Source organism: Doryrhamphus excisus, linkage group LG22 (assembly GCF_037039965.1).
Source record: "Doryrhamphus excisus strain RoL-2023G ecotype Guam linkage group LG22, RoL_Dexc_Guam_v1.1, whole genome shotgun sequence".
Taxonomy (NCBI): Eukaryota; Metazoa; Chordata; class Actinopteri; order Syngnathiformes; family Syngnathidae; genus Doryrhamphus; species Doryrhamphus excisus.
This window is the reverse complement of record NC_136378.1, coordinates 3,018,175-3,045,064: the sequence shown is the minus strand read 5'-3', so window position 1 is coordinate 3,045,064 and position 26,890 is coordinate 3,018,175. Positions and strand designations below refer to the sequence as shown.

Sequence of the window (26,890 nt, the reverse complement as noted above, 5' to 3'; positions counted from 1 at the left end):
ATGTGACATAAATAAATAAATAATAATAAAAAATAAAAATAAAAAATTTTAAAATGTAAAAATTTTCTAAATTAAAAAAAATTACAATTTTTAATTAAACTATATTAGGAAAGCAGGAAGTGAACAAATGTAACAGTTACTGATTGTAAAAGTACCAGATGGAGGGGTAGGATTTAATAAGCTTTGCTTCTTCCTACTCCTTTTGGACATGTGGAACTGTGAACTGATTATGTGACAAAAAAAATAAAAATAATAATAATACAAAATAAAAAAATATTATTTTTTTAAATAAAAAAAAAAATTAAATTCAACTATATTAGGAAAGCAGGAAGTGAACAAATGTAACAGTTACTGATTGTAAAAGTACCAGATGGAGGGGTAGGATTTAATAAGCTTTGCTTCTTCCTACTCCTTTTGGACATGTGGAACTGTGAACTGATTATGGGCCAAAAATAAAATAAAAAATAAAAAAATAAATACAAAAACTTCTCGTAAAAAGCCAATCAGCAACACATTTGAGTGCAACGCTTTATCGAGTTACTGATTGATAGAGCATTATGTCTATATAAAAAAAACACACAGTATGAAACAAAAATCATACATATAAATCAACACCTCTTCTTTGACATTTATAAAATACAAATCAGATAAATACAACATTTTAATTGTTATGAACCCATACAAACGCTGATAAGAATAACAGTATTTCAGTTTTTTTTTCCCCCCCTGGATGATGACTCCTTGCGTACTTTATGAAAATGAAGCTAGATGCTAATAGAGAGCTCTGGCATGCTATGATTACAGTATGTATTTTACGATCCTGTTGTGTTGAATGTCGAAAATAAAAATAAACATAACACAAGCGTAAAAAAAAAAATAAACGTGAAAAGCAATGAATGTATTGAATTTCCTACTGGCGGATTCTGTTATTATATTTAAGTTGAAGCACGTAAGTTACAATAGCTGCATTCATGTACAACACGGATAAAACACGTCTTTGGAATTATGTTCTGTAAATATAAAATGAAATTGTACATAACGCAAGCGAGTAGTTCAGTCACGATTGTGTACTTTCATAATGCACATTTGGTCCCCATATTGCACTGCTGTAATTTCTTCCATTTGGCATTTATTGCTTATTATGAAGCTAGTTAAAGATATTTTGGCTTTTCTAGAGATTAGAAAAGGCACAGTATGTTTGTGCAATGTGATCCATAACGGCACCGGTGTTCCCTCGTCAGTGTATCGGTCAAACTTCACATTTGTTTTCATAAAAACAAAAATAAAACGTACCTCTTTCACTCACATACGCACTGAACACACACACATATAACATAAATGCAGCCATGCACGGCCGCGCAAACATTCCGAGAATTGAGAATTGCACTGCAAAGCTATAACGTCTCCTTTGGCCTCACTCCATGTTTTCATTCCACCGTGACGGACTTGGCGAGGTTTCTGGGACAGTCAACCTGCAGGGAAGCCAAATAATTTATCATCATTAGCTATGTCAGTTGAGATTTCACAGTCGACTAGTTTGTAATAGTAATGGTAATGGTTTGATTTCATTTGAACGTGCAATCAGATTACAATTGAATGCATCACATAATCAGTTCACAGTTCCACATGTCCAAAAGGAGTAGGAAGAAGCAAAGCTTATTAAATCCTACCCCTCCATCTGGTACTTTTACAATCAGTAACTGTTACATTTGTTCATTTCCTGCTTTCCTAATATAGTTTAATTAAAAAAAAATAATAATTTTTTAAAAAATGTTTTTTTTTTTCATGTTTTATTTTTTTTATGTAATTTTTGTCACATAATCAGTTCACAGTTCCACATGTCCAAAAGGAGTAGGAAGAAGCAAAGCTTATTAAATCCTACCCCTCCATCTGGTACTTTTACAATCAGTAACTGTTACATTTGTTCACTTCCTGCTTTCCTAATATAGTTTAATTAAAAAATTTATTATTAAAAAAACATTTTTTTTTATATTTTTTTATTTTTTATCATTATTATTTTTATTTTTTTTGTCACATAATCAGTTCACAGTTCCACATGTCCAAAAGGAGTAGGAAGAAGCAAAGCTTATTAAATCCTACCCCTCCATCTGGTACTTTTGCAATCAGTAACTGTTACATTTGTTCACTTCCTGCTTTCCTAATATAGTTTAATTAAAAATTTTATTATTTTTTATTTATTTTTTTTAATAATTTGTTCTTTTTTTTATTATTATTTTATTTTTGTCACATAATCAGTTCACAGTTCCACATGTCCAAAAGGAGTAGGAAGAAGCAAAGCTTATTAAATCCTACCCCTCCATCTGGTACTTTTACAATCAGTAACTGTTACATTTGTTCACTTCCTGCTTTCCTAATATAGTTTAATTTAAAAAAAAAATAATTTTAAAAATGTTTAACATTTTAAAAAAGTTTACAATTTTCACAATTTTTACATTTTAATTTTTTTACAAATTGTTTTTGACAAATTTTTATTTATTTTTTTACAAATGTTTAATTTTTTTTTTTACAAATTTTTAATTTTTTTTTACAAATTTTTAATTTTTTTTTTACAAATTGTTAATTTTTTTATTTTATTTTATTTTTGTTCCACATACTGAAATGCTATAGCTTTTTTACGTAGTCCTAGCATAGAAGTGTTTCAAATGTACTTCTTCCCTGAGATCATATTTCTCCTCTCTTGTAGAGAAGTATTGGATGACATTTTTAGCTAATTGGTTATTTTTAGCCTTATGCATTATTTTAGCTTGTTTGAAGATGAACTATATCAGCAAGTTGAAGTATTTGTCATTTTACAAATAAGGAGTTAGTATGTTCTCTGAATTATCCTTACTGGCCTTTTTGCAGTACATTTAGCGAGTGAAGATTGCTTTTATAGTTATTAGCCCATATTTCCACACAATAAGTAAGATATGGGAGAACCAGAGAGCAATAAAGAGCCAAGTCTTACGTTCTTAAGTATCCGATAGGAAAATAAGCGATCAATTTATTTATATATACATATCAAACATCGTCCAGAGTACTTACATCATATCCTCGCAGAACGGCCAAGTGGAATGACATCAGCTGCAGTGGGATGACACTCAGGATGCCCTGCAGACAGTCCACAGTACGCGGCAGCTCGATGGTCTGATAGGCGTTCCTGGTTACCTCAGTATCGTCCTGGCAACACAAGATGATGGGCCTGCCCTGGTGGGGTGAGGTGGGATGTGGGGGGGGGATAGTCAGACATCAATAATGAGAGTACGGGGGTGTGTGTAGACATGACTTAGTCCCTCTAATATCCTAAAATTAACTCAACTTTCACATGAGTCAGATTGGATTACAATAATCGGATGTACTTAAATCTTAAAGCCGATTTTATTCCAAGTCATAACACTCGAATATTAATATTCATTCATTCATTCATTTTCTACCGCTTTTCCTCATGAGGGTCGTGGGGGGTACTGGAGCCTATCCCAGCTGTCTTTGGGCGAGAGGCGGGGTAATTATTAACACTTCATTAATAATATAATATAAATATATAAAAAATATATAATGTATGTAATATAATATAATTATATTAAATTATATTATAAAATAATATAATATCATTATATTACATTATAATATAATTATATTATATATAATATATAATATAATATAATTCTAATATATTGATAGTATATTATATTACATATATATTTTTTATATATTTGTATATATATATTTATATATATTTATATATTTATAATATAATATATAATATAATAGAATTATATTATATTATAATATAATTATATTACAATATATTATATATAATATAATTATATTACATAGAATATATATAATATAATATAATTATAGGATATTATATTACATATATTATATATTTTTATATATATATTTCTCTATATATATTTTATATATTTATAATATAAAACAATACAATACAATACAATATAACCCTCGTGAGGAAAAAGCGGTAGAAAATGAACGAATGAATGAATAATATAATATAATTATATATTATAATTATACTATATATTATAATTATAATATTATAATTATCTATATTATATTATAATAATTAATATTATTAATATTATACTTGTGTAAAACTGTGTACTTCTCACTCCCAAGGACAAATAGGACAGTGTCAAATGGCCTACAGACGATTGTAAACAACATTTTCAGGAAAAATATGTAGAAAAAAAACTGATGTCTATATGAGAAAAATATGATTGATTCCATGACATACCGATCTTGCGGTGACCTGTTGCAGAGCGTTGTGACACTTGGTGTAGCAGGCGTCCTTCATGATGATCATGATGACGGGCATGTGTTTGTCAATCAGGGCCAAAGGTCCGTGCTTCAGCTCCCCGGCCAGGATCCCCTCCGAGTGCATGTAGGTGATCTCCTTGATTTTCTGGAATTTGAAAAAGATCACAATAAAACAGAATCTATACTCCTTGCAGTTTTTTTTTTAAACGAGGCTACAGGGACGCTAAACAACTCACCAGCGCCCCCTCAAGGCAAGTGGCATAATTGAAACCACGGCCCATAACCAGAAGGGATCTTTGTTGGTACAGCTCATCAGCGATGGTCTTGATCTTCTCATCCAGAGACAAAACCTTTTTTATCAGCTCTGGGACACAAACAAAAGATATTATGATGACTTATGTCATGTTGTTTGTCTGTCTTTAAAAATATATTGAAATATTAAAAATGTACTTTACAAGCTACTTGACTTTTTAAATGTTAAAATTCTGGGTTTCTATGATTGTGTACAACGTGGTACGAAATAATGCTCGGTTAATAATTGGTGACTCCAAATTGTCCATAGGTATGAATGTGAGTGTGAATGGTTGTTTGTCTATATGTGCCCTGTGATTGGCTGGCCACCAGTCCAGGGTGTACCCCGACTCTCGCCGGAAGATGGCTGGGATACGCTCCAGCAGCCCCTAGTGAGGATAAGCAGTAGAAAATGAATGAATGAATGAGTTCTCCTCCTATTTTGTGTGGAAGTGGTAACTTTTTGGCTTCTTATTTTGTCTTTCCCCACCGTTGGCCATCTCTGTGTGGAGTTTGCATGTTCTCCCCGTGCATGCGTGGGTTTTCTCCGGGTACTCCGGTTTCCTCCCACATTCCAAAAACATGCTAGGTTAATTAGCGACTCCAAATTGTCCATAGGTATGAATGTGAGTGTGAATGGTTGTTTGTCTATATGTGCCTACTATATGTGTCTATAGGCTCCAGCATCCCCCGCGACCCTTGTGAGGATAAGTGGTAGAAAATGAATGAGTTCTCCTCCTATTTTGTGTGGAAGTGGTAACTTTTTGGCTTCTTATTTTGTCTTTCCCCACCCTGGGCCATCTCTGTGTGGAGTTTGCATGTCCGGGTACTCTGGTTTCCTCCCACATTCCAAAAACATGCTAGGTTTATTAGCGACTCCAAATTGTCCATAGGTATGAATGTGAGTGTGAATGGTTGTTTGTCTATATGTGCCCTGTGATTGGCTGGCAACCAGTCCAGGGTGTACCCCGCCTCTCGTCCAAAGACAGCTGGGATAGGCTCCAGCACCCCCTGCGACCCTTGTGAGGATAAGCGGTAGAAAATGAATGAATGAGTTTTCCTCCTATTTTGTGTGGAAGTGGTCACTTTTTTGCTTCTTATTTTGTCTTTCCCCACCCTCGGCCATCTCTGTGTGGAGTTTGCATGTTCTCCCCGTGCATGCGTGAGTTTTCTCCAGGTACTCCGGTTTCCTCCCACATTCTAAAAACATGCTAGGTTAATTAGCGACTCCAAATTGTCCATAGGTATGAATGTGTACCCCGCCTCTCGCCCAAAGACAGCTGGGATAGGCTCCAGCACCTCCTGCGAACCTTGTGAGGGTAAGCGGTAGAAAATGAATGAATGAATGAGTTTGCCTCCTATTTTGTGTGGAAGTGGTAACTTTTTGGCTTCTTATTTTGTTTTTCCCCACCTTCGACCATCTCTGTGTGGAGTTTGCATGTTCTCCACATGTATGCGTAGGTTTTCTCCGGGTACTCCGGTTTCCTCCCACATTCCAAAAACATGCTAGGTTAATTAGCGACTCCAAATTGTACATAGGTATGAATGTGAGTGTGAATGGTTGTTTGTCTGTATGTGCCTTGTGATTGGTTGGCGTGTACCCCGCCTCTCGCCTGAAGAGAGCTGGGATAGGCGGTAGAAAATGAATGAATAAAAAATCCCTGAATGGACCCTGAGTGTCCCACATGACACAAGATGGCGCCACTCTTCCTGTTCATTTGCCACAAATGTCATTTGTCATTTATTGGTGTTGTTTAGTTACCGGGTAGTTCCTTGAGGCTGTCAATGATGTCCTGTCTTCTCTTTTGCAGCGAGAGCCTGTCCTCACTCACCATCAGGCCAAACATGATGAGCGCCACAAACTGACTGGTGTACGCCTGCATCACAAACATGGAGGACATATGTTTTTATATATATATATATATATAACCCCACAAAGGTGGGTCTCTGTGTCAATACCTTGGTACTAGCTACTCCAATCTCAGGCCCAGCATTGATGTGGACTCCACAGTCTGTCTCCCTGCAAATGGAGCTTCCCACAGTGTTGGTTACACCCACTGTGAGAGCGCCTCTGTCTTTACAGTATCGCAAAGCCATCAACGTGTCTGCTGTCTCTCCTGACGGTGCGCAGAGGTCAAGGGTTAAAAATGCATCTCGGCATCGAGTGCAGTAAGGCTGGTGTTGCTGTCACCTGATTGGCTGATGAAGAAGCTGACGTCGTCTCGAAAAACAGGCGTATTGCGGTCCAGGAAGTCGCTCGCCAGCTCCACCATGACGGGCAGTTCTGTGAGCTCCTCCAGAATCTGTCTGGTCTGAAAATGTTTGAGAGGAGAGCAAACTCAGCATCGCTTCAAACATAAACTTTATTCATTTTCTACTGCTTTTTCCTCACGAGGGTCGTGGGAGTGCTGGAGCCTATCCCAGCTGTCTTCGGGTGAGAGGCGGGGTACACCCTGGACTGGTGGCCAACCAATCACAGGGCACATATAGACAAACAACCATTCACACTAACATTCATACCTATGGACAATTTGGAGTCGCTAATTAACCTAGCATGTTTTTGGAATGTGGGAGGAAACCGGAGTACCCGGAGAAAACCCACGCATGCACGGGGAGAACATGCAAACTCCACACAGAGATGGCCGAGAGTGGAGAAAAACAAAATAAGAAACCACAAAGTTACCACTTCCACACAAAGTAGGAGAAGAACTCATTCATTCATTCATTCATTTTCTACCGCTTATCCTCACGACGGTCGCGGGGGTGCTGGAGCCTATCCCAGCTGTCTTCGGGCGACAGGCGGGGTACACCCTGGACTGGTGGCCAGCCAATCCAAACAACCATTCACACTCACAGTCATACCTATGGACAATTTGGAGTCGCTAATTAACCTAGCATGTTTTTGGAATGTGGGAGGAAACCGGAGTACCCAGAGAAAAAACATGCAAACTCCACACAGAGATGGCCGAGCGTGGAATTGAACCCTGGTCTCCTAGCTGTGAGGTTGTGCACTAACCACTAGACCGCCGTGCCGCCCATAAACTTTATTATTCTCACAAATTTTGACGACCACTCTCTCTACTCACAGCGACTGCTGCATGGAAACTAGTGCCGCAGCCAATCATGATAAGTCGTCTGCAGCGTTTGATTTCCTTCAGGTGGTCCTTCAGTCCTCCGAGAACCACTAAGAAGGTGCAGTAAAGCAGGCAGTTGCGTTATATACATATACGCATGCATCTTCAATATAATGTGTGTGAGACATAATATTTTATGCTTACCGGTGTTGGTGTCAAAACAAATCCGACCTCTCATTGTGTTCACCACCGACTCCGGCTGCTCAAAGATCTCTTTCTGCATGAAGGAATGAAAGTTTCCTGCAAAGAGGGTGGAAATACATTATAATGCACACTGGATTAACACCTTTTATAACATTGGGTAATCTGCACAGTTGAACATATGGTAATGGTTTAATTTCATTTGAACATGCATCAGATTACAATTGAATGCATCACGTAATCAGTTCACAGTTCCACATGTCCAAAAGGAGTAGGAAGAAGCAAATCTTATTAAATCCCACCCCTCCATCTGGTACTTTTACAATCAGTAACTGTTGCATTTGTTCACTTCCTGCTTTCCATAATACAGTTTTTTTTTTTTTTTTGTTCAATGCATTAAACCAGGGGTCTCAAACACGCGGCCCGCGGGCCAAATGTGGCCCGCAGGACACTACTTTGAGGCCCCCGCTTTGATATGAAAGTTTAATGTTAGCGCGGCCGGCGCAAGTTTGATATGGATGCTGTATGGTATCATGTACCCAGAAAAAATTATTACGTTTGATTAATGTTCATGTTAAAGGTTAAATAGCTGTTAATAGTTATCCTCCCTATCCGTGTGGAAGTGGTAAGTTTTTGGCTATTTAAGTTTAAAGGAAATAACTTGAAGGCTACCGTTTAGGTCGCTAGCTGTCTAGTTTGCGAGTTAGCATGTGTCTCAAGACCCTGCAGTTGCGCAATATGTTGTAAATAAAAAGAGTATAAATGTGACTATAGTCGTGTTTTGTCATGTCTACAGGGCTCTAATAATGCTTTGTTCATTTTAATCTGAAAAAAATAATTTGTCTACCCACCAACTATATGTGGTTTCTTAAGTTTTTATTATTATTATTATATGTATTTATTTATTACTGATTGATTGATTTTCTTTGTTCTTGATTTGTTTATTTATTTTTCATCTTATTTTGTGTAGAAAAATAAAAAATAAGATATTTGAGAACAGTGCAATGTTTTATCAGAGCTTTTCTTGTAGAAAATCAGAACCAAAGCAAAGTTTATTAATTTTTCTGTTTTTAATAAATGCGATTTTTTTTTTTTTTTTTGGAAAACCTGATGCGGCCCAGTCTCATCCAGACCCTAGCTCCAGTGGCCCCCCAAGTAAATTGAGTTTGAGACCCCTGCATTAAACAGTGTATGTATATTCTCATGACCACCCTTCTACTAGTGTGCTTTGGACAACAATGCTGTGTTGACTAAAACCAGCCACCAGAGGGCGTAAAAGTATCAGAAAAAAATATCTTCTGTTATTAAAGGCATTCCATAAAAGGTTTGTTTTGATCTTTCTACTGTTTGCTTTCAAAAGTATTTTCTCAAAACGGTATCTGACCTTTCATTATCTGCTGCAGCTCCATTTTTAGAGTTTGGATGGCCCGCACAGGATCCTCGCCGGCCTGCCGGTTCATCCTGTGGATGGAAAGTTTCCCTCCTCTGACCACTGCGATGTCATCGTCCTCCAGGTACAACACCTTGTTGGTGTGCTCAATAATGGCACTGTCAATCAAATATGCTCGAAATTAAGCGATTGGTTTCCATTCATATTTTGCAAAACGGTAAAATGAGAGTCGGGTTTCTGACCTGGCATCAGAGGCAAAGTAATACTCCACCGCCCTGCCATCCCCGACGGAGTTAATAGTGCTGTCCTGGCGGTTATGGTTGTTCTTTTCCTTGATGTCCTCCTTTAGGAGAGCTGTGGGGTTAAAAATCAGAGGTCAGGGGTCACTAAAACAATCACCACTCAATCAATTAATCAATCAAACTTTATTTGTAGAGCACTTGTCATACATAGAATGTAGCACATAGTGCTTTACATGAGTGCCCTGTGATTGGCTGGCCACCAGTCCAGGGTGTACCCCGCCTCTCCCTTGAAGACAGCTGGGATAGGCTCCAGCATCCCCCATAACCTTCGCGGTAAAAAATGAATGAATGAGTTCTTCTCCTATTTTGTGTGGAAGTGGTAACTTTTTGGCTTCTTATTTTGTCTTTCCCCACCCTCGGCCATCTCTGTGTGGAGTTTGCATGTTCTCCCCGTGCATGCGTGGGTTTTTTTTCCCGGGTACTCCGGTTTCCTCCCACATTCCAAAAACATGCTAGGTTAATTAGCGACTCCAAATTGTCCATAGGTATGAATGTGAGTGTGAATGGTTGTTTGTCTATATGTGCTCTGTGATTGGCTGGCCACCAGTCCAGGGTGTACCCCGCCTCTCGCCTAAAGACAGCTGGGATAGGCTCCAGACCCCCCGCGACCTTCGTGAGGAAAAAGCGGTTGAAAATGAATGAAATTTAAGAAGTCAAAAACGTACCACTTCCACATGGATCCGGAGCTCTTTTTTCATTGTATCATGTCAGACATGCCATTGGTGACTGGTGTCTATCTATCTATATGATATGAGTGGTTAGTGTGTAGGCCTCACAGCTAGGAGACACCAGTTCGATTCCACCCTCGATGCCACTCTGTTTGTCTATATGTGCCCTGTGATTGGCTGGCCACCAGTCCTTAACCTTTAACATGAACATTAATCAACGGTTAAGTTATTTCCTTTAAACTTAAATATCCAAAAACTTACCACTTCCACACGGATAGGGAGGATAACTATTAACAGTTATTTAACCTTTAACATGAACATTAATCAAACGTAATATTTTTTTCTCGGTACATGATACCATACAGCATCCATATCAAACTTGCGCGGGACATTAAACTTTCATATCAAGGCAGGGGCCTCAAAGTAGTGTCCTGCGGGCCACATTTGGCCCGCGGGCCGCATGTTTGAGTCCACTGTTCTAACTACATTTATAGGTCAGAAAAGTGGAAAAAGCATACTAGAAACCCTTTAATGTAAAAGTAATCAAACCTTTTAACTTTGTGAAGGTTATTCATAACATAAATGAATGATTCCAATAATCTTCTATATTATTGACGCAGATTTACGTTGTACGAGTAGTCTGTGTACAGTTTGTCATCTATACAGGTCAAACAGACGACAAGAGACGCTAAAAGGTTTTTCCCAGCTATTAAATGGACACACCCAGAGTGGCTGCGTCCACACCCCACAGCAAGTATAGTAACTCTATCTTGCACTTTGAACGGGTGTCACTTGTTCCTTTCAGAAACCTGACGTGAAAAGTTTGAACAGACATAATATAAAAACACAATGGCAAATTTTAAATTTAAAATAATGAATATAGATATTTTATCTATGCGCAGTCCAGTCCAGCTGGAGTTTTCTCTACTCTGGTTTTGCTTGATAGACCGGGACTGAGAAGAGCGCGTCACAATGCTTTTTCCAGAGACGTTTTTTCCATGAAATATCTGGCAGCCATCTTTTCTCAGAAAAGATGGTTTCACAAGGAATTATTACACAATAGCACCCCAAATGCACACAGAGACTCATTTGTAATCAGTCAATACACATTTGATACATCTTAGTTGATACCAAGCACATGTGATTGTCTCCAACAAATACTAGATGTTACTTTTGGGATTTCTGCCTCAAGTCTATTAAATGGCTTGCAGAGCAGGAAATGTATTATCACAACCCCTGAAACCAAAGAATCCAACCTCTGTTTGCATTTTTGTTGCATTCGGGTAGTTTTTAATTGTATTCTGGAAACATTGATGCATAATATCGAAATAAAGTCGCCCTCCCTCCATCCCAGTCACTGTTGTTGTGTCCTTGGGCAAGATACCTCATGCACCTTGCCTCCAGTGCTGGCGGTGTATGAACGTGAATGAATGTTGGGTGGTGGTTTGAGAGAATTTAGGGGCGAGTCGGCAACCACGTTTCCGTAAGGAGCAGCTGTGGGTAACTTGTAAAAAGTCGCTATATACGTAAATCGAATGCATTGTTATGATTATGGAGATTATTATTATTTAAGTGTGACAATGGTAATGGTTTAATTTCATTTGAACATGCATCAGATTACAATTGAATGCATCACATAATCAGTTCACAGTTCCACATGTCCAAAAGGAGTAGGAAGAAGCAAAGCTTATTAAATCCTACCCCTCCATCTGGTACTTTTACAATCAGTAACTGTTACATTTGTTCACTTCCTGCTTTCCTAATATATTTTAATTTTAATTTTAATTTTAATTTTAATTTTAATTTTAATTTTAATTTTAATTTTAATTTTAATTTTAATTTTAATTTTAATTTTAATTTTAATTTTAATTTTAATTTTAATTTTAATTTTAATTTTAATTTTAATCACTTCCTGCTTTCCTAATATATTTTAATTTTAATTTAATTTTGTTCACTTCCTGCTTTTCTAATATATTTTAATTTTAATTTTGTTCACTTCCTGCTTTCCTAATATATTTTAATTTTAATTTTAATTTTAATTTTAATTTTAATTTTAATTTTAATTTTAATTTTAATTTTAATTTTAATTTTAATTTTAATTTTAATTTTAATTTTAATTTGTTCACTTCCTGCTTTCCTAATATATTTTAATTTTAATTTTAATTTTAATTTTAATTTTAATTTTAATTTTAATTTTAATTTTAATTTTAATTTTAATTTTAATTTTAATTTTAATTTTAATTTTAATTTTAATTTTAATTTTAATTTTAATTTTACATTTGTTCACTTCCTGCTTTCCTAATATAGTTGAATTTTTTTAATAGTTATAATTTAGTGATTTCTGATTGAGAACAAATTTTGCTTTGTTCAATATTGAAATATTTCTGGCCACCTTATGTTGTATATTTGTAATATGAGGTTTCCAGATCATATTTTCATCTATTGTGATCCCTAGAAATTGATTCTAACACAAGTATTTGTGATTTTAGAAATAAGGAGTTAGCATGTTCTCTGATACTGACAATAAAATGTATTCCGATAAATGTATAATAATCTTGGCTTGTTATTTCATGTCTATAAATATCTAATAACGTTAAAACTCGGGATGTCCGATAATTATCGATACCGATAACGACAGTGGCAGACAGACAAAGCGAGGAATGGTACTCACCACCCTTATACTGAACCGGGATGTGTTCAGTTGACAGCTCGTGTTCGCTGCGTACTCCAATGAGCAACGGACTTCCTCTCCTGTTGGCAGACAGGAGAAGTTTCGAGGCGTTACAACAAGGTCACTTGGTCCTTGGTTTATCAGCGCGGCGCCTTATCATCAACCGTGCATTCATTAGCGTCTTTGCTCGGCAGCGGATGGTGACAAAGGTGGAGCTGAGTTTCACAGGCGTGACTGACCAGCGAGCAAACACGAGATCCTAACTAAAAACCTCTTCATGTCAAGTTGCTTATGAAGACAGAAATTCTTAAGGCCTCTCCTTAAGACGTCACCCCCCCCCCTCTCCTTGTAGTTTTTGTACGACTGGATCCGCTTTTCTCCCTCTCTAGTTAAGATTCCGGGTCTCGGATCCACTGACGTAAGCCGGCTGGTTGTTTTAAAAGGGTGTGGGGCTTGAAGTGAAGCTCGCAAACAGAAACATGTGGTTGTTATCCAGTACAATATTTACCCTGAGGGAGGGAAAAAAGAGGGGAAGCCAATGGATGATAGAAAAGTGAGATGTGTTGCTGGAAGGAGAGAATACGATAGAACAAAAAGAGGGAGATAAAACCGGAAAGAAGTCCCGTTTGGAAGTTGATCCTTGAAGACAAAGCAAGAGGTGACAACTGGCGAGTATCACTACACTGTATAAACGTTTCTTCGTGCCTTTTTCAGCATCTTCAGTAAAAGTGAGTACACATTTTCATTACAGAAAGGGTGTCCAAAGTGCGGCCCGCGGTACATTCTAACAATATGATTTACCAAAGAAAAATGGAGAATTTCCAAGAATGTGTTTAGTGTCATGAGGAAAAATAACATTATTTTGCTGCACGGTGTACGAGTGGTTAGCGTGCAGACCTCACAGCTCGGAGGACACCAGGGTTCAATTCCACCCTCGGCCATCTCTGTGTGAAGTTTGCATGTTCTCCCTGTGTTTTCTCCGGGTACTCCGGTTTCCTCCCACATTCCAAAAAACATGCTAGGTTAATTAGCGACTCCAAATTGTCCATAGGTATGAATGTGAGTGTGAATGGTTGTTTGTCTATATGTGCCCTGTGATTGGCTGGCCACCAGTCGCCCGAAGACAGCTGGGATAGGCTCCAGCACCCCCCTGTGACCCTCGTGAGGACAACCAGTAAAAAATGAATGAATGAATGAGTTCTCCTCCTATTTTGTGTGGAAGTGGTAACTTTTTGGCTTCTTATTTTGTCTTTCCCACCCTCAGCCATCTCTGTGTGGAGTTTGCATGTTCTCCCCGTGCATGCGTGGGTTTTCTCCGGGTACTCCGGTTTCCTCCCACATTCCAAAAAACATGCTAGGTTAATTAGCGACTCCAAATTGTCCATAGGTATGAATGTGAGTGTGAATGGTTGTTTGTCTATATGTGCCCTGTGATTGGCTGGCCACCAGTCCAGGGTGTACCCCGCCTCTCGCCCGAAGAAGGCTGGGATAGGCTCCAGCAACCCTCATGAGGAGAAATGGTAGAAAATGAATGAATAAATGAGTTCTCCTCCTATTTTGTGTGGAAGTGGTAACTTTTTGGCCTCTTATTTTGTCTTTCCCCACCCTCGGCCATCTCTGTGTGGCGTTTGCATGTTCTCCCCGTGCATGCGTGGGTTTTCTCTGGGTACTCCGGTTTCCTCCCACATTCCAAAAACATGCTAGGTTAATTAGCGACTCCAAATTGTCCATAGGTATGAATGTGAGTGTGAATGGTTGTTTGTCTATATGTTCCCTGTGATTGGCTGGCCACCAGTCCAGGGTGTACCCCGCCTCTCGCCCAAAGAAGGCTGGGATAGGCTCCAGCAACCCTCATGAGGAGAAATGGTAGAAAATGAATGAATAAATGAGTTCTCCTCCTATTTTGTGTGGAAGTGGTAACTTTTTGGCCTCTTATTTTGTTTTTCCCCACCCTCGGCCATCTCTGTGTGGCGTTTGCATGTTCTCCCCGTGCATGCGTGGGTTTTCTCCGGGTACTCCGGTTTCCTCCCACATTCCAAAAAACATGCTAGGTTAATTAGCGACTCCAAATTGTCCATAGGTATGAATGTGAGTGTGAATGGTTGTTTGTCTATATGTGCCCTGTGATTGGGCTGGCCACCAGTCCAGGGTGTACCCTGCCTCTCGCCTGAAGACAGCTGGGATAGGCTCCAGCGACCCTCGTGAGGAAAAAGCGGTAGAAAATGAATGAATGAATGGTAACAGAATGATGAATGGTTCGTCGTGCCACCCACAATGCTTAGCTGCAATCCGTGAGGGAAATGCGTTGACATTCCAAAACACAGCATGACGCCCACCATGGGGGGACCTAACCAAACATGATAAGGAGCCCAAACACACCTCCAAGATGACACCACGTGCCCTGCTGAAGAAGGTGAAGATGATGGAGTGGTCATGTATATCTCTATATCTCCAGGCTTGAACCTAATTTAGCACCTCGGGGGGGCATCCTCAAGTGGAAGGTCATCATGTAGGAGAAGAACAGGATGCCGGTAACAACTTGGACACTTGTGTTGCCAGCTATTAAGACAATCCAAAATAAGTGTGTTGACTTATATTTAGAGCAGTGGTCTCAAACTCACGGCCCGCGGGCCGCATTTGGGACGCTATTTTGAGGCTCCGGCCTTGATATGAAAGTTTAATTTGTTTCATTTGTTTTTTGATTTGCTTATTTATTTTTCCATCTTATTTTGTGTTGAAAAATAAAAAATAACATTAAACATTTATTTAATAATTTAATAATAAATAAAAAATAATTTGTTCATTTGTTTTTTGATTTGCTTATTTATTTTTCCATCTTATTTTGTGTTGAAAAATAAAAAATAACATTAAACATTTATTTAATAATTTAATAATAAATAAAAAATAATTTGTTCATTTGTTTTTTGATTTGCTTATTTATTTTTCCATCTTATTTTGTGTCAAAAAATAAAAAATTAACATTAAACATTTATTTAATAAATTAATAATAAATAAAAATTAATTTGTTTCACTTGTTTCATTTGTTTTTTGATTTGCTTATTTATTTTCCCATCTTATTTTGTGTCAAAAAAAATAAAAAATAACATTAAACATTTATTTAATAATTTAATAATAAATAAAAAATAATTTGTTCATTTGTTTTTTGATTTGCTTATTTATTTTTCCATCTTATTTTGTGTCAAAAAATAAAAATTAACATTAAACATTTAATAATAAATAAAAATTAATTTATAATAATTTAATGTTTGATCAGAGCTTTTGCAAAGAACCAAAGCACTGAAAAAGTGGAGGGTATAGCAGAAGCATTGATGACTATTATATATATATTTATTAATATTTAATATAATTCATATTTATTAATATTTTCATTAGATGTTTTATTTTTATATTTTTTTCTTTTTTGAATATATATATATATATATTTTTTTTTAATTATTATTATTTTTAACCTGATGCGGCCCAGCCTCACCCAGACCCGAGCTCCAGTGGCCCCCAGGTAATCATCAGAGTCATCCGATTGGAAGCACAGCAGGAATGTAGGCCGACTTTTGTAGGTGCACGAGAACTACACGGGAATCTTATCAACAATGGCGGATACCGAGGCTTTGTCACCAATTGCCCTTTGCTCCTGTAATCTACCGCTCCCTGATCTATGATGTCTGACTGGAACTACAAAGATAAAAAAAAAATGTATAAATGAAATGATAGCGCTATTAAGCCTGCAAGGTCTGAGGAAGGGCGATCTCCGTTAATGAGTCACCGGAACGCCAAACGAGGGCCAACAACTCAAATCCCGGAGGCATAAGAGAAAGAAGGAAGTTATGTCCAAGATGGAGACGGAGCAAGATAAGAAAGGGACTTGGATTCTTCTGCGTCTTGGAAATTCAGCACATATCTTGCATGTATTTCCAAAAAATAAAAATAAAATGACAAATCATGTTTGACAATGACGGCCCACAGCAAACTCATCAATTCCAAAGCTGTGTGTGTTTTAGTGTGTTGACCAACCTGGCAGACACAGCCTCTCCTGGGTAATGGCGGCTTTTAAACACCAAGGCAAAGGCCCCCTCCTGGGAAAAGAGGAGAAAAATCAACAAGTTTTACCTTGAAGTTTTACCTTACGAGTTTACCTTGAAATGACATTCCATTCAGAACCAAAACATTACAGTTAACCGCCATGTTCCTACGTGAGACAACGTCAACCCAAACTGCTTCCCAAAATGGCGTGTAACAGAAAAATAGGGGGTCTCAAACATGCGGCTCGCGGGCCAAATGTGGCCCGCAGGACACTACTTTGAGGCCCCCGCCTTGATATGAAAGTTTAATGTTAGTGCGGCCCCGAGCAAGTTTGATATGGATGCTGTATGGTATCATGTACCCAGAAAAAAATATTATGTTTGATTAATGTTCATGTTAAAGGTTAAATAACTGTTAATAGTTATCCTCACTATCCGTGTGGAAGTGGTAAGTTTTTGGCGATTTAAGTTTAAAGGAAATAAATTGAAGGCTACCGTTTAGGTCGCTAGATCTCGAGTTTGCGAGTTAGCATGTGTCTCAAGACCCTGCAGTTGCGCAATATGTTGTAAATAGAGAACTAGTTTGAGGCCCCCGCCTTGATATGAAAGTTTAATGTTAGTGCGGCCCGCGCAAGTTTGATATGAATGCTGTATGGTATCATGTACCCAGAAAAAATTATTACGTTTGATTAATGTTCATGTTAAAGGTTAAATAACTGTTAATAGTTATCCTCACTATCCGTGTGGAAGTGGTAAGTTTTTGGCTATTTAAGTTGAAAGGAAATAACTTGAAGGCTACCGTTTAGGTCGCTAGCTCTCTAGTTTGCGAGTTAGCATGTGTCTCAAGACCCTGCAGTTGCGCAATATGTTGTAAATAAAAAAAGTATAAATGTGACTATAGTCGTGTTTTGTCATGTCTACAGGGCTCTAATAATGCTTTGTTCATTTTAATCTGAAAAAAATAATTTGTCTACCCACCAACTATATGTGGTTTCTTAAGTTTTTATTATTATTATTATTATATTTATTTATTACTGATTGATTGATTTTCTTTATTCTTGATTTGTTTATTTTTCATCTTATTTTGTGCAGAAAAATAAAAATTAAGATATTTGAGAACAGTGGAATGTTTTATCAGAGCTTTTATTATAGAAAATCGGAACCAAAGCACTGAAAAAGTTTGTATATTTTTCTGTTTTTAATAAATGGCCCCCAAGTAAATTGAGTTTGAGACCCCTGCTCTATTGTGTAACTTATGCTGTGTGACTACAATTACAGCTGGCTGAATGAAACCGGGGGAGGGGTGCGGGGGTACGTTTTGTCTTAGTCATATGGCGCTCTGTGGGGTCTAACTGTCTGGTTCCCATTACTCCAAATAACGCAAAGGACAGACATCCCACTCCCACCCAAAAGTGTGAAACCAGACAACACCCTCTTGATGATGTTGTCACTGTGATGTTTACAGCGTGGTTGCCATGGAGAATATTAGGCGATGGATTCACTCTGTCTCGAGTAGGCAGGAAGTTATAATACAAACACACGCACACGCTTACTCACTCAATTGAGCAAGCAACGTGCAGCATCGAACACAAACACACAGTGACGTCAAGTTCATAAAAACGTCCACCCTGGATCAGGAAAGCGAAGAATAACGATAAAGGTCACATGGGTGCCGCTCACCAGCTGCTGGATGACTCTCTCCACCAGGGTCGAGAAACGGATGCTGTCGTCCTCCCGGTTGTCGTAAACATACTTGATGAGCTTTGGGATGACTTCGGTGTCCGTCTCAGACTCAAAGGCATATCCTTTGGTGATCTGAGGACAGCAGGACCCATGATCAATTCCACTTTTTTTCTCGTTAAATATGACTTTTTCTGTGGTATTTTGACGTCATCTTTTTCCCATTTTTGTTGTTTTTTTTAATTTTACGCTTTCAATGTTTTTTTTGCGAATTGTCCTCTTATATTTTGACTTTATTCTCATAATATTTTAATTATAGTATTGTAATAAAATACATTTTCTGCAACAATTTTCCTAAAATTTTAATTTTATTTGTTCTTTTGTTTTTCTTTAATATTTCAACTTTATGCGACTAAAATGATTTTTCCTAGTTTCTCTAGAAATATTACAACTTTGTCTCACAAGACAAAATTTTTTCTTAATATTTTGACTGTTGAATTATTGTAGCTGTAATTAATATTAAGGGGTTTTTGCCAAGAAAAAAATGTAAGTATTTGTGGTATTTTGACTTTATTGTCATTTTTTGCCCCATTTTTGTTGTTTTTTTAATTTTACTCTTTCAACGTTTTTTTTGCAAATTGGCCTCTCATATTATGACTTTATTCTCATAATATTTGGACTATAGTATTATAATAAAATACTTTTTTCTGCAACAATTTTCCTAAAATTTTAATTTTATTTGTTCTTTTGTTTCTCATTTTATTTACGACTTTGTGTTTTTCTTTAATATTTCAACTTTATGTGACTAAAATGATGTTATTTTTCCTAGTTTCTCTACAAATATTACAACTTTGTCTCACTTGACAACTTTTTACTTAATATTTTGACTTCAATTTTTGCGGTTGAATTGTTGTAGCTCTAAGTTCTCAGGAATAGAAGGACTTACCAGGTAGGCTTTCAGCTCCTTGTAATTGGTGATGATACCATTGTGGATGACAACAAACTCTGGTGGCAAGATGGGATTAAAAACATTAGCGATACAGGGGCCAAAGGTCAAAAACTTCATGTAATAAAACCATCTGATTTCTTCGACGAACTAAACTTGCATTCATAGTTAACCTGTCAATCAAGTCCAGCCGATTACAACTGATGGAGTTGATGGGTCAACAGGGGTCAGGGGCCTCTTGCTAGTAGTTACTAAACACTTTTCAATTAGCTCTCCAAAGACTTATTAACGACTCCTATACCCACTGTATTAAAAATCAGGGTTCGTTTGTAGTTAGGAAGCACTTTGGGCGTGTGACCAATCACAACTGAGTGGGCGTGCCCAGAAGCGGGTCATGGGTGGAATAAATGAACAGCCAAATTCGAGGTAATAAAGCTGGAATAGGTGCAGATTCTGGAAGATCTATTTTTATTTGTATTTTTATTTTTAAATAAAAAATTTAAAAACTAAAAAATTAACAGTACAATTCCGAGGCAATAAAGTTGGAATAGGTGCAGATTCTGGAAGATCTATTTTTATTTATAAAAAAATAAAAATAAAAATAAAAATAAAAATAAAAATAAAAATAAAAATAAAAATAAAAATAAAAATAAAAATAAAAATAAAAATAAAAATAAAAATAAAAATAAAAATAAAAATAAAAATAAAAATTGAAAAATTAACAGCACAAATTGGAGGCAATAAAGCTGGAATAGGTGCAGATTCTAGAAGATCTATAAGGTTTTCTGTGCGGGTTATTGTGTGTAGCTGCACTATAGGAGTCCACAACTCAATACAAAGGCCCGGACAATGAGCATAATAGGGTCCTTTTAAGTAGTTCCAGTTTGCGATGTTGTTTTCGGGAGTGGTAAAGCATTAGGAATGACTCACACCCAAAAAAAAAAACAAAACAGTAACATTAAAATAGTTCAGTGGTCATGAATACTTGAATGTATACAGTGGAGTACATGACGCACTCATAGTAAACATTACACCATGATCATAACAATAGAAGGTGTGAAAGTCACCGTTATTGTTGTCAGAGCGATGAGGGTGGCTGTTGAGAGCACTCGGTTCTCCGTGTGTGGCCCAGCGAGTGTGCGCGAGGCCGAAATGTGTGCACAATTCCTCCTCCAGGTCTAGAGAGTCTTTCTCTGAAAAAAACCCAAAAGGACAACACAGTCCGATTAAGGTAGCCTAAAAGCCAGGATTGTGACATTTTACATTTGTAATCTCATTTCGGCATTTTCTTGAAATTTTTAGGCAAAAAATATGACGTGTCACTGGTAACAAATGTTTCAATGAATAACACGATTTCAGGGATCCGACATACAAAACCAAGGTGCATGAACCTACTGTAGAGCTCCTCGTCTAGAGCCTTGACCTTGCCCCTCTTCTTGATTAAACAGATGGATTTGCCCTTTACGTCAGACGTCTCCTTATTTTTTCCATCCACTGCAATACCTGTGAACAAACAAACATATATTAATATTAATAACTTGTAAAATAACTTAGCTGAAGGGAGCAGGTGGAAAGCTTTTTCATGCACTCCAAATTATTTTGAAAGTAAAAAAACACAAGTTATTATATATAACAAGATTAATAATGTAGTAAATTGTTTATCTACAATTATCACATACTTTCAATTTATACCTCATTCTCTGTAAATAATTACACATAAACACACACACACACACAAATGTGTGTGTGTGAAACAGCTGTTTGACGAGCTCCGCCTCATCCTGTTCAAATAGGATGAGTAAACATAAAGTGTATTGATACATGGATACGTAGGGGCGTGGGGGTGTGTGGCTTTTGTGGATATTAATAAAAGAAAATGATAAAGATATCAACCAAAGAATTGGATCTGGATTTTAGGTCTAGTGTTGTGAAATAGAGACTTGGTTAGTGGAATCTTAGCCAATGACATCGTGCAAGCTCAGGTGACGAGGGATCACCTGATGTGTTGTATCATCATATCATAAAAAATACGACACAGTGGAACTCTGGTTTGCATCATTAATTTGTTCCAGAAGGTTAGACTCTAACCAAAACTGGCGCTAACCAAATCAATTCTTCCAAAAAAATAATGGAATTCCAATTACATTCAATTTGAAAGCCACATAAATTAAAGGGTTGCGGGGGTGCTGGAGCCTATCCCAGCTGTCTTCAGGCGAGAGGCGAGTTACACCCTGGACTGGTCGCCAGCCAATCACAGAGCAAAGGCTTTGTTATACATTTTGGACTTTAACCAAAAAACACCCTAACCAAGACGGATGCTAACCAAGGTTACACTGTATCTCACAATGGCCTGCTACTAGCATGGCTGCTTTTGTAACCCTGACCCTTGACTTATACATTCATTCATTCATTTTCTACCACTTTTCCTCACGAAGGTCGCGGGGGTGCTGGAGCCTATCCCAGCTGTCTTCGGGCAAGAGGCGAGAAACACCCTGGACTGGTGGCCAGCCAATCACAGAGCACATATAGACAAACAACCATTCACACTCACATTCATACCTATGGACAATTTGGAGTCGCCAATTAACCTAGCATGTTTTTGGAATGTGGGAGGAAATCGGGAGTACCCGGAGAAAACCCACGCATGCACGGGGAGAACATGCAAACTCCACACAAAGATGGCCGAGGGTGGGGAAAGACAAAATAAGAAGCCAAAATGTTACCACTTCCACACAAAATAGGAGAACTTATTCATTCATTTTCTACCGCTTTTCCTTTTGCTTTTGCTGGAGCCTATCCCAGTCTGTCTTCGGGCGAGAGGCGAGTTACAACCCAGACTTGTTGCCAGCCAATCACAGAGCAAAGGCTTTGGTATACATTTTGGACTTTAACCAAAAAACACCCTAACCAAGACGGATGCTAACCGAGGTTACAGTGTATCTCACAATGGCCTGCTACTAACATGGCTGCTTTTGTAACCCTGACACTTGACTTATACATATTATACATATTTTTGGTGCGATTAAAGACGTCTAACAGTAAACCTTGAAGCACAAAACAAAATATATATAATCTACCCTTTCCATCATCATACATTACATACATTATATACATTACATAAAGTCTTGTTTCTCTTACTTCAGATACTGTTAAATGTGTGCCTGTGTAGTATGTGTGTGTGTGTGTGTGTGTATACCTGCTGAATCGTAGCCTCTGTACTCCAGTCTCTGCAGTCCGTTCACTAGTGTCTCAAATATCTCCTTCCTGGTGCGAGGCACTTGATGGTTTAGGTAAGCAAAAATCCCTTTAGGACACAGAAAGGCAGCGTTCAGAAAACTATTTTGGAACTCTAAGTCAATATTTCCACATTCATGGGACGTTTCGTTAGGCAAAACTGCACAATCTAAGGCAAGCTGCTTTTACATACAGTGTATTTATAAATATCTTGGGTTAAAAAATACTTTATATTCTCTTAAAACGCTTAATGAAAATAACAATTTCAATGTATTTTTACTTTTCAGCCATTTTTACTTAAAAAAATGCATTTATTAGAAAGACTTCCAAGTCTGATGTACATATATGTAAAAAATAAAATAAAATAAAATAAAATAAAATAAAATAAAATAAAATAAAATAAAATAAAATAAAATAAAATAAAATAAAATAAAATAAAATAAAATAAAATAAAATAAAATAAAATAAAATAAAATAAAATAAAATAAAATAAAATAAAGCTTCAGGAACTATAATTAGTTCAATCCTAAAAATAAAATACTAAATAATACTAAATATGTCTAACAAATTGCATGCACATAACAAGGGGCTCTGTCAGTGTGTACATATATATAAAAAATAAAATAAAAATAAAAATAAAAATAAAAATAAAAATAAAAATAAAAATAAAAATAAAAATAAAAATAAAAATAAAAATAAAAATAAAAATAAAAATAAAAATAAAAATAAAAATAAAAATAAAAATAAAAATAAAAGTAAAACAAAACAAAACAAAACAAAACAAAGTTATGCTTCAGGGACTATAATTACTTCAATCCTAAAAATAAAATACTAATATGTCTAACAAATTGCATGCACATAACAGGGGGCTCTGTCAGTGTGTACATATATATAAAAAAATGAAATAAAAACAAAACAAAACAAAACAAAAATAAAATAAAATAAAGTTATGCTTCAGGGACTATAATTAGTTCAAGCCTAAAAATAAAATACTAATATGTCTAACAAATTGCATGCATATAACAGGGGGCTCTGTCAGTGTGTACATATATATAAAAAATAAAAACAAAACAAAACAAAATAAAATAAAGTTATGTTTCAGGGACTATAATTCATTCAAGCCTAAAAATAAAATACTAATATGTCTAACAAATTGCATGCATATAACAGGGGGCTCTGTCAGTGTGTACATATATATAAAAAATAAAAACAAAACAAAACAAAATAAAATAAAGTTATGTTTCAGGGACTATAATTCATTCAAGCCTAAAAATAAAATACTAATATGTCTAACAAATTGCATGCACATAAGAGGGGGCTCTGTCAGTGTGTCCTGCAGGAATGTTCCCTCCACACACACACACACACACACACACACACACACACACACACACAGCTGTCCATTGAGTGGGGCACATTACACACAGTGTTGTATCACCCATGCAGGTAGACAGGTTGTAGTGAAGAAAGAGATGTTAAAAACATGTTAAAAATCGACTTGAAGCTTGTAAAGCTTGTAAAGCTCCCTCTATGCTTGTTGTCATTATTTACCAATAAAGTTTGATTTGAATCAGATCTTTCCTTCTGCATCTTATAACTTGGGTGTCCAGTAGTCACCGGGAAGGGAAGGGGGGGGGGGGGGGTGTTGGGGCACGGACACGTAGCAGTTTAGCGTGAATCCACAAAAGTTACAAGAAAAGCGTAAATTTTGACAGAATTTACTCCACTCACAAACGAAACAAATAATACGAAGAGTTAAACAAAGATAATGTCACAGTTTTAAACAATGATGTGTTTTTAAAGTCCGAACTGTGTGAGTAAAAAAACTCAACGACTCCAAAGGAGTTGAATGAAAAAACAACACTTACCGCACATGGTTCAGGCTTTGTGGGATAAAGTCAAGCTGGGGATTTGTTGTATTATCAACGGGATTGATGATGCTTCTGCCTTGTAAAGTTCACAGCGACTGGATGTGAACATTTAAGCGGTGATTCCTGGAGAGGCAAGCGGCCACACCTCCATGTTGACGCCTGACACCTCCCCTTGTATTTGCTCCGAGTGGGTTCGTCCACTGCTGCGATACGTCAAATACAAGCGAATGTGTTACACTGTTTACAAAGTATATTAGTGCATGTGTGGATAAATAAACATGATGAAATAACGTACATTTATTTGTAAAAAAGGCGCTTTATGAAACTAAGTACGTTCATTTACAGTGGCAGCGTTGACCTAACCAATATGGCGGCGAATGTTGACGTACTCACGTCTACCTACTGTGGAATGTACAAAAAAATAACAATCACACTGTTTACAAAGTATATTAGTGCGTGTGTGGATAAATTAACTACATGAAATAACTTACATTTATTTTGTGAACTAAATACATTCACTTACAGGCAGCCTTGACCCATCCAATATGGCGGCGAAGTTGACGTACTCACGTCTACCTAGTGTGGAATGTACAAAACAATAACAATCACACTGTTTACAAAGTATACTAGTGCGTGTAGAACGGAAGCACTTTGGGCGTGTGACCAATCACAGCTGAGTGGGCGTGCCCAGAAGAGGGTCATGGGTGGAATAAATTAACAGCACAAATCCGAGGCAATAAAGCTGGAATAGGTGCAGATTCTGGAAGATCTATTTTTATTTTATTTTTTAAAAATAAAAATAAATAAAAATAAAAATAAAAATAAAAATAAAAATAAAAATAAAAATAAAAATAAAAATAAAAATAAAAATAAAAATAAAAATAAAAATAAAAATAAAAATAAAAATAAAAATAAAAATAAAAATAATCACACTGTTTACAAAGTATATCAGTGCGTGTGTGGATGAATAAACTAGATGAAATAACGTACATTTATTTGTAAAAAGGCGCTTTATGAAACTAAGTACGTTCATTTACAGGCAGCCTTGACCCATCCAATATGGCGGCAATCTGAGTTCCTGAACTAATTCATTATAAAAGCTGTGCTGAGCTCCTGAGCAGCTCACTTGGGAGATATCCTTAATGAAATACGTTGAGTAATGACCCATTTGACCTGGCTTTGGTTCAAGTCCGGTAGCAGACATCTTTTGGGGGCATGCTCGGAGCGCACACATCGGTTACTCCTTGAAATGTTGTTGGGTTCTGAGCGGGCACCAGATTCATAAATAACAAGAAAGGTGCTTGCCTTCAGTGGGAGTTGAGCAAAACTCAGTCATAAGGATTAGGAGTTATTATGAAGTTCCATAGAGTGAAATGAAAATAATCTTCATATTTTTCTACTCCATAATTAACAGTGAAAGTGAAGGACATTAACTTGCATTTTATGATGTCATTATTTTAATAACGAAAGAATCTGAAGGAGTCAATTTTTCCTCACCTGCTTTATCATCTGTGACGATTTAATGGACTCTGGAATATTTGTCCTTAGATGACAACATAACTTATTGAAGAATGATTTACAAGTCCGACATATCAACACCGAAACCCAAATGAGTCCAGAGTTGAAACTATGAGTCAGATTTATAAGACGTATAAAATATATTTTCATTTCTCAATATACAAACGGCGTTGTCAACGAAGCAAATGTCAACGGTGGACAGTGACTCGTTCCTCGCCACGTCGCTTAATTTCATGACTTCACGGTTTTTCAAACACACACAATATTAATTAATAAATCACAATTTTGTGGTATATGCCTGTTTAAGTAAATTATACATATTGTTTGCCTAAATTAAGCAATTTAAGGAACAAAAATACAAATAGAAGGCATTAAAGAGGCGATTCAAAGTGTGACTGTAGTGTTCTACGTTGGCCACTAGGTGTCAGTAATTGTTCAATGAGACAAGCACCAGATTTGACTGCCAGAACAACAGGCTTTCATTGCAGTTTTAAATTATCTCACAACAGGCACAATAATAAAAATAATAAAAATAATAAAAATAATAAAAATAATAAAAATAATAAAAAATAAAAATAATAAAAATTATAAAAATAATAAAAATTATAAAAATAATAAAAAATAATAAAAAATAATAAAAAATAATAAGAATAATAAGAATAATAATACGGGCTAAAACTTAAATTCAATTATCATCATATTACCCAATATAGTAAATATAAACAG

At 36.5% G+C, this 26,890-nt stretch overlaps 1 protein-coding gene across 1 annotated transcript; it reads right to left on the bottom strand.

The window, feature by feature from the left end:
• Window positions 1–292: 292 nt before the first annotated feature.
• gfpt2 (glutamine-fructose-6-phosphate transaminase 2) lies at window positions 293–25,085 on the bottom strand. Its single transcript, XM_058063241.2, has 19 exons — window positions 24,644–25,085; window positions 22,738–22,845; window positions 20,937–21,044; window positions 20,609–20,734; window positions 19,542–19,600; window positions 18,596–18,730; window positions 16,908–16,969; window positions 12,879–12,958; window positions 9,480–9,591; window positions 9,232–9,395; window positions 7,851–7,946; window positions 7,659–7,756; window positions 6,764–6,884; window positions 6,532–6,689; window positions 6,335–6,449; window positions 4,518–4,645; window positions 4,259–4,426; window positions 3,046–3,207; window positions 293–1,472 (listed from the first exon to the last, which is right to left on the bottom strand). The coding sequence occupies exons 1-19, from the start codon at window positions 24,648–24,650 to the stop codon at window positions 1,428–1,430; spliced, it is 2,052 nt and encodes a 683-aa protein (XP_057919224.1). The 5' UTR covers window positions 24,651–25,085; the 3' UTR covers window positions 293–1,427.
• Between the last annotated feature and the right edge of the window lie 1,805 nt (window positions 25,086–26,890).

What these genes read in the sequence shown, in the direction of transcription:
- gfpt2 (XM_058063241.2), bottom strand. An exon ending in TTGGAGTAGCTAGTACCAAG is followed by an intron (nt 6,450 to 6,531) that starts GTATTGACACAG and finishes TTTGTGATGCAG; the next exon opens with GCGTACACCAGTCAGTTTGT. An exon ending in CAGCCTCAAGGAACTACCCG is followed by an intron (nt 4,646 to 6,334) that starts GTAACTAAACAA and finishes TTTGTGTCCCAG; the next exon opens with AGCTGATAAAAAAGGTTTTG.